This window comes from Toxorhynchites rutilus, chromosome 2, assembly GCF_029784135.1.
Source record: "Toxorhynchites rutilus septentrionalis strain SRP chromosome 2, ASM2978413v1, whole genome shotgun sequence".
Lineage (NCBI taxonomy): Eukaryota > Metazoa > Arthropoda > Insecta > Diptera > Culicidae > Toxorhynchites > Toxorhynchites rutilus.
Window position 1 is genome coordinate 114,855,591 of NC_073745.1, and position 8,819 is coordinate 114,864,409.

The 8,819-nt window shown below is 40.6% G+C and overlaps 1 protein-coding gene across 3 annotated transcripts; it reads left to right on the plus strand.

The window, feature by feature from the left end:
• The first annotated feature begins 5,646 nt into the window (after nucleotides 1-5,646).
• On the plus strand, nucleotides 5,647-7,301 carry LOC129767601 (B-cell receptor-associated protein 31). 3 transcript variants are annotated; one of them, XM_055768645.1, is made up of 4 exons: nucleotides 5,647-5,825; nucleotides 5,905-6,188; nucleotides 6,330-6,625; nucleotides 6,728-7,301. In XM_055768645.1, the coding sequence occupies exons 2-4, from the start codon at nucleotides 5,960-5,962 to the stop codon at nucleotides 6,905-6,907; spliced, it is 705 nt and encodes a 234-aa protein (XP_055624620.1). In that variant the 5' UTR covers nucleotides 5,647-5,825; nucleotides 5,905-5,959; the 3' UTR covers nucleotides 6,908-7,301. The 3 variants fall into 3 exon arrangements, with proteins under 3 accessions (XP_055624620.1, XP_055624618.1, XP_055624621.1); XM_055768643.1 differs by having other exon boundaries at nucleotides 5,647-6,188; XM_055768646.1 differs by having other exon boundaries at nucleotides 5,651-6,188; nucleotides 6,336-6,625.
• The last annotated feature ends 1,518 nt before the right edge of the window (nucleotides 7,302-8,819 follow it).

The following is an 8,819-nucleotide window of genomic DNA, read 5'->3' on the forward strand; positions in this document are numbered from 1 at the left end:
CATATTCGATTTGAAAAAAGTATATTTTCATTCATTATTTTAGTTTTTGAGACGTATTTATTCCTCCGGCGAATCTACTATCATTTTCATTTCACAAATTGGTACACGAAGCTGCTGTCAACGCGAAGTAAATCAAATTTTGAAAAATCTTTTAGACTGCCATTTGTAGCACCACATACTTTCGGAATTAATTAAGCTATGGATGCTTTCGAGGTTCTAAAAAATAGCGACAATAATCTGATATATATTCCATATTCCAGAAGAAAGGCACATCATTTCTAGTTTCACTCATGAGTGTATATTGGCGTTGTATTTGTGGAGCAATTAAATCCAACAGTTTTTTCACTTTTTCAGGTGTTATTTCCAACACTGCTCTGTACTCTCGGGGATCATCATCGTGGAGTTACTCCAGTATTGTATTTGTTACTCCTTTTCTTTGCATCCAATTCCTGGCCCGAATCCTTTTTTCTTTCTGCTTTTTTCGGATAGTACCCTCAGTTCAAAGAAATTCAGCACAAAGTATTTGTAAACACGGCCAGCGTGTGTCTCGCGATAAAATTTAAAATTGTGTAATGATAAATTCAACTGAAAACCTAAGCCGAAAACAGCCAATAAATAAGTTGATTTCGGATCAATCATCTGTCAAATTCGGACCTGATTGCTGTTTCTGACTATTTGATGGACATTTGAAAAATCGTCTGGCATCTCTGGTAAACCCGTACTTAGTATCTAGTTTCTTGTCAGCAGCTCACATTGTGTGAACGGACAAGGCGAGTCAACCATTTGTCAAGCGAGTTCACCGGGTCAGTAGCTGCTCGTTGTGAAGTCAGCTACTAGCAACGTATAAATGGGCCTTAAGGCGGCTCGCACACCGGAGCAATAAGCAACTAGCAAACTGCAATACGCAATATGCAACAGGCGACATATTTTGCTGTTCTTCGCATACCAGAGCAATGAAACCCCCTGACATTATGCAAACAATCGGCTTAATGTACGAGACTTGTCAAAATATGGGCGATAAGTTGCTCTTCAACCGACACACCATGTTGCTAGCGACATGTGTTGCTGTGTAAAGGTGACAGCGATATCGTATTGCATCGGTGTGCGAGATCAATAATAAATAAATGGAAAAATTCATTGGCAATAATATTGCTTATTGCATGTTGACAGTTGCTAGTTGCTTATTGCTCCGGTGTGCGAGCCGCCTAAGAGACGACCAGACAATAGGGGGTCGATTCCGGACCAGCTGCTGATTGGTCAATTACAAAAGGTTGCCCATAATATTTGAAAATACACTTCGACAAAATGTACTCATGGTATGTACTCTCACACTAGTTTTTATGATTGAGCATAACAGAAAAATTCAATTTGTTGTGAAAAACGCAACAATGTTGCTGTACATCATCGAGTGGTTCGGCATCCCTGTTGCTCGCACTGGGTCGAAGAGTAAGAGTAAGAAGCCAGTCGTCACATCCTGTCTTAGAAGTTAATAATGCCCAAAATATATACAATAAGTTACATTTAATACGACATTTAGCTAATTGGACAGACCTGTAATACGACACGTTTAATTGGACATTTTTACCTTCAATTGGACATTTTTGTGAACATCGAGCTCGGGCACAAATTTGGGCCCCACATTGAAAGTTGCCACCAGACGTGGACACTGTATCACTCTCATCGCTAATGTCCAATGACAGGTCGAAACCGCCTCCAATGCGACACTGAGTGATGACTCTGCATGTCGCATTAATTGAAAATTATTATAATAAATAGAAGAATAATAGTCTCGAAATATATAATAAATGAAAGAACAAAGTGCAATTCACATACAACATTCACGTCACGTTCGCGTCATGTCAAGTCACATCACGTCAATTATTCTCCCATGCAATTCTTATGGAAACATTCACATACACCAGCAACGGAAGGTTCGCCGTCAGTAAAATAAGTCCATGACAATAGTTGACGGAACGGTGACGGGACGTTGTATGTGTAGCGCACATAATAGTGCTCACAGGTTGTGTCCACGATCTTTGAAGATTGTAAGTTTCGATCGGAACATGAATAGGCATGCTCCTCCACCTTTCTTCAATGAATAATTCAGTGGATTGAGATCTAGGTTACCGGATGACCAATCATTTGTGAAGATAAAATCTAACAGGTTTTTTTTGCTAGCCACGTTTTTGAATCGTTTCAGGTTTTTTTTTCTCTGGATAGTTCCAATGTGATCTGGGCGTCAACAAATGACTCACACATCGCCTGTTCACAACAAGCTGTAAATTTAAATCTTCAAAATACAACGTGATTTCATTGACAGAACTTCTGACTATACTAGTCAATATAACTTAGTTTCTTGACTAATATTGCTCTATTGTTTCTCTCTTCTCATGGGTTATTCCTACCATCCTGCGCCTTCGCTACTATCTCTTACGCTTTATGCGGATACTGATTTTCGTGCTACATCTGAGATATCGAATCTGAACAAATTCTTATCCACTAACAGTGGAGGCGATTGATGCTTCTGTATCTGCTTCGAAATATTATTCTGAAGTTAATCCGAATAGCATGTCAGTGTTGCTAATCAATCTAGAAGACGATCAAAACATAAAGAAATTGTACACGAACGAACAACTTCGTGTGACTAAAAAGATCCATATCCTTATTCAACGGGCATATAAGCTACCTGAGGTGTAAGGAATAACTGGTTCACTTCAAGCCGTTCAATTAGAACGCTTAGATCGGTGATTAAGATGATTTACTTCCAATGAGTTATATCCAGCGGTCTTAAAGCGACCTGAGGTGTGATTTGTATGCCACGAGCTTCTAAAATCCTCATGTGAGAGATCAACGTAAGGAATCTGGCCTGTCTTCCACGATGTCCTAGGAAGATCGGGAAATATATACCGTTGATGAAATCGCCGATCTGTTCATGAAATACTTTCGCAGGGATTTCGTTAGCGAAATGGCTTCAGTATAAGCAGCTCTCATGCGCTTAGCTATTGTACCCCATCCACATTTATCCAGAGATGACGTCCATAAAGCTGGTCTTTGCTTGAAGATCTCCAACTCGTAAGATTCGTACTTCTGCTGTATTTGAATGACATTACTTATCAATCAGATGCCAAAAGCTGTCTTATGCGGACGATCTCAAACCACAAACCTGCTACTTCTAAGAGCGCGTCGCGACCTGTCCGAGGCAATGTTCATTGCTGATCTCTCACGATCAGATGTCGACTGCGTTGTACTCTGCGACAGTTGAACATAAATATAAGTCGAATAAATTTCCTCACTCGCTCAGAAATCTCGTACAAACTATAAAGGGATATTCATTCTATACGGAAAATTTAATCATAGTTCATTATTTGATAATATGTTTATTACTCCCTAAAACTTAATCCTCTATTTGCCTCATGTACATATGCAGTTTATCCCAATTTCATATTAATTTCATATTCGCTAATGAAGAGCCGAGTATCCGGCTATCCGGCCTCGAAGCTTGCCGGGTATCCAGTATCCGGTATCCCAACTAACTACTATCCATTTCATTCCTTGTAAAAACTTAGGCTACGCACTGATACTTGGTTGAATTGAGACTACCATGCTATTTTGACTAAAAGCCCCCCAGTTAGAATAGGTATCGAGACCGAACCCCGGGATGATATGTGTGACGCTAACCACATTGATTGCCAATCGGAATACAATCAAGATGTGCATCTGAACAAATAAAAATGATGCAAGGAATGTATCATTGGGCCCTATTATGTAAATCAAGTCGATACAGGGTTTTCCATTTCGGGCTTCCGAAAGTATACAGCCCTGCGCTGACAACCGTTTGACATAGCTGTCAACCAAAGCGTCATATCGTTAGTTGAATGTCTGCCATTTTACAATATGGATCGTTTTAGCATCGCACAACGTGTTAATTTTGTTAAATTATACTATAAAAATGATGAAAAACCGGCAAATGTTTTTCGAGCATTACGGACGGATTTTGGTCGTCATGGACGGCCTACAGAGCACACAATCGCTAATATAATGCGTAAATTCAAACAAACTGGATCCGTAGCGGATATTGTGAAACCTGTGCATCATCGTAATGTGCGTTCGGCCGAAAATATTGCTGCTGTTGCTGCCAGTGTGGAGGATGACCCGAATGTTTCGATTCCACGGCGTGCTCAACAATTGGGCTTGTCAAACACATCATTGTGGCGAATTTTTCATTTGGACTTGCATCTACATCCATATAAAGTCCAACTGGTACAAAAATTAGAGCGTGATGACCATGGAATGCGTCGGGCATACGTCGATTGGGTCAACGAACAACAGCAGCAAAATGCTGAATTTTCGCATCAAATGTTCTTCAGCGATGAGGCACATTTCGAGCTCGGTGGCTATGTGAACACCCAAAATTACCGTATATGGGGCTCAGAAAATCCACACGTGATTGTTGAGAGGCCATTGCATCCGCCAAAAGTCACTGTTTGGTGCACATTATGGTCTAGTGGAGTCATCGGGCCGTATTTCTTTGAAAATGAGGACGGCGAGACAGTAACTGTGAAAGGTGAGCGCTATGGCCGCATGTTAACCGATTTTTTTGCCACAAATTGAAGATATGGATACGGATGACATGTGGTTTCAGCAGGACGTCGCCACGTGCCACACAACACGACCGAACATGGCCATATTGCGAACGAAATTTGAGGGACGCATAATTTCACGTTTTGGTGATGCCAATTGGCCGTCCAGATCATGCGATTTGAACCCGCTAGACTTTTTTTTGTGGGGATATGCGAAAGACCGCGTCTATGCCAACTCTCCGCAAACTCTTGAACGTTTGAAAGACAACATTCGTGAAGTTATGACCGAGATACCGCCCCATATGTGCCGAAAAGTCATCGAAAATTACCTGTTCCGGATCAAGGTGTGCGAGGAAGCCCTAGGTGGACATTTGAATGATGTTGTATTTCACACATAATGGCATAAACCAAACTTTAATTTGAAATAAAAGTTTCATCGGAATTCGAATTCTAAGTGTGTTTTATTTCAATTTACTTTCGGAATTTAAAGTTGGAAATCCCTGTACAATCCCTATAATTATCATACCGAGCAAAATTTTGTTTTGTGTAAATCGAGATAATCTCCGAGTTTGAATTTCATGTGTTGCGAATTACATATACTTGAGCGTTTCTGAAACATTTCCTAAAGAAAAAAAATCAAGAATGCATCTATAATAGTAAATTTAAGTTAACGAGCAAAGTTCTCATCGACCCGAATTCCATAATAGGGCCCAAGACAAGGTTTCTCTAGGAACGCTAACGCTAATGAAGAAAATTTACTGAAAATATAAGTTTTGAAACCAAAACTATAAACATCTCAACCGCTTGCAAGAAAATGCCAACGTGCTCACTCGATAAATTTGCCAAATCATCTCCATATTCGTGTATGTTTCTACATTCAAGTATCCAAGCACTGTTGGTTTTTTATAGCATGAACTTTCGACTAACGAAACTATTCCCATCCGATCTCAACATCGGTATGTCAAAATAAGCCACGCATACTAATACTTCTTTCTTGAGACACGTAACTATTCATATAAAGGTGCGAGTGACCTCTCTCAGCATTGCATATAACTTTTCTCTCTTTTCGTAAGCCGACAAAATACATTGCTCTTCGACATCTTGGAGGAATAAGGTGTTTTTGGTATAGTGAATACGACGTAAAATACATTTCTGGAAAGAGGTTTTATTGAATTTAAGTTTCCATCTTTTCGTGGTCGTTTATTGTGAATTCTTTTAACAATCGTCAATATCGGTCCAATTTGCGTAAGTTTCATTCAACCAGAAAACAAGCCGGGAGAGGTGATTTTGTAGTCTATAAAAGGCTTTTGCGACCTATTTATAGAAGGCCAGTTCAAGTGATATCCCGTGTGTGAAACTAATCGCGTATCGGCATCAAAATGAGTCTCGTGTGGAGTCTTATTGCATCGTTCCTGTATGTGGAAATATTCATCGTTCTGATGCTGGTTCTTCCAGTGGCCAGTCCTCAAAGATGGCAGAAATTTTTCAAATCCCGTTTTCTGGCGATGCTGAGTAGACAGGCACATACTTATTTCTATTTATTGCTGTTTGTACTGGTTTTGTTCCTGCTGGAGGCTATCCGCGAAATGAGGAAATATTCCCACGTCGGTGAGTAAAGCCAACATATTAACGGAGCATGTTTTGCTATTTCGTCATTTTTCTTTTATTAAACAATGACTCATCCATATCAATATGCTCCAAAGTTCAATATGTTCCACAAACGGTTTCCTTTAAATTCATTTTTCAAAGATACAGATCCTGCAGCTGAGCAACATCTTAACGTTGGTATGCAACACAGTATGCGATTGTTCCGTGCCCAGCGGAACTTCTACATTTCCGGTTTCGCAATCTTCCTGTCACTCGTAATCCGTCGGCTAGTCTCGCTCATCACTACTCAGGCTCAACTTTTGGCTCAAGCGGAAGCATCGATGAAACAGGCTCAAAGTGCTACCGCTGCTGCTCGCTCGATGATGAATCAACAGAAGATTGAAGCGGAGACCGGCGACAAACCAAAGCCATCCGCTCCGTCGGCAGATGAAGTTAATGTGAGTTGTTTTTTTTTTCATCTAGCAATTCAATTTACTGGATTCAAGACGCGCAAATATTAATATGACAACTAAATTTTTCATTCTTGGACTACTTTCAAGGTTGACGAATTGAAGAAACGTGTTGCTGAACTCGAGGGCGAACTTGCCCGTGAACGCAAGGATAAGGAAGCAATGAAGAGTCAGTCGGAGAGCTTGAACCGGGAATACGACAGACTGACTGAGGAGTACAGCAAGCTCCAGAAGCGAATCACTATCACTACCAACGATAAGAGCGATTAATTCCATAATTTGGCTGATTAGCTGGAGATTTTGTTTTCTTTCATTAGAAATGCCACTTTTTGGTCGCATTACTGGTTTTCATTCATGCGGTGAACTTATTACTAATTTAATTTTCTTGTTCAATTTTATACTGCACTCTCTGTCTTCAAAAGACTTCAGTAACTATGTAACCGAAAAAAAACAGATTATTCGGAAACCGTTAAAATCGCTCTCGATGAATTTAACTCATTAAATATGAAACATCGTTTGAAAAACGTAAAAAGGATAACCATATGACTGACCAAAACTGTAAAGAAATAATGAAAAAGAAGAGACGACTGTTGAGATAAATGTATGTTTTAGAAATGTAATGGTTACGATAAATAAACCTAATCTGCTTGTGTAAGAGCAAAAATTCATGTCGATATAATTCCGAAATTCATGACAAAATCAATAAATAGACAAAGGTACCAGAATACTCAAAATGCCAAATATACACCGGGATTTTGTGTTTGTGAATTTGAATGCTTTATTTATCATTTAAATGTATATTATCGCCTTCAATATAGGTCACTTTTGAAGCGATACACATTTTCCAACGAACAATCCAGTCATCGAAACATCGCACAGCGAATTCGTTGTTATGCCTTCAATGCTGTCAAAACGGGTCCCATGAAGTAATAGTTTGAGTTTCGGAAATAGGGAAAAGTCACAAGGTGTGTTATCTGGAGAGTACCATGCTCGTCCAATCACATTCGTGCCATTTTTGTTCGAAAATTCGTTCACAATGATGAGCAGGTGCATTATCGTGGTTGTCCAACTGTTATCTTTCCACAAATCTGGCCGTTTGCGTACATTTTTCTCAAACACCTTATAGCGCCAATGTAAAACTCTTTATTGACCGCTTGCAACACAAAATTTCACACAATGTATTTGACGAACAGAATTATTCGATTCCCGGAAAAATCTTGAAGGAAATAAGAGCAACAAAAATAACCGCAGAGGAAAAGCGTAATACAGGGCAGAAGCATCTATTATCGCAATAAAGGGTGTGTCACATCAAATTGCATCACGGAAAAAACGCTGTAGAAATTCACCCAGTAGACCGATCCTTTTGAAAATTTTAGACAGTAAAATAAAAACTATTAAACAACTTTTGGCATTTTCTTTTTATTCATACTTCGAGCCCAAGCCCGTATGCTCGCACCTTCCTCTTTACCCCGTCCATAAGGTTCTGTACAACATCAGGTTGTAGTTTTTTTTGAACAGAAATCCATTTTCTCTTGGAGTCCGCCTCCGATTTGACAACTTTTGGGTTCTTCCGGAGGGCCTGCTTCAAAATATTTCTCTATTGGGCGAAGCTCCGGCGCGTTGGGCGGGTTCATTTCCTTTGGCACGAAGGTGACCCCGTTGGCTTCGTACCACTCCAACACGTCCTTTGAATAGTGGCACGAAGCGAGACCCGGCCAGAAGATGGTCGGGCCCTCGTGCTGCTTCAATAGTGGTAGTAAGCGCTTCTGTAGGCACTCCTTAAGGTAAACCTGCCCGTTTACCGTGCCGGTCATCACGAAGGGGGCACTCCGCTTTCCGCAAGAGCAGATCGCTTGCCACACCATGTACTTTTTGGCGAACTTGGATAGTTTCTGCTTACGAATCTCCTCCGGAACGCTGAATTTGTCCTCTGCGGAGAAGAACAACAGGCCCGGCAGCTGACGAAAGTCCGCTTTGACGTAGGTTTCGTCGTCCATTACCAGGCAATGCGGCTTCGTCAGCATTTCGGTGTACAGCTTCCGGGCTCGCGTCTTTCCCACCATGTTTTGCCTTTCGTCGCGGTTAGGAGCCTTCTGAACCTTGTATGTACGCAGGCCCTCCCGCTGCTTGGTCCGCTGGACGAATGAACTTGACAAATTCAGCTTATTGGCGACATCCCGGA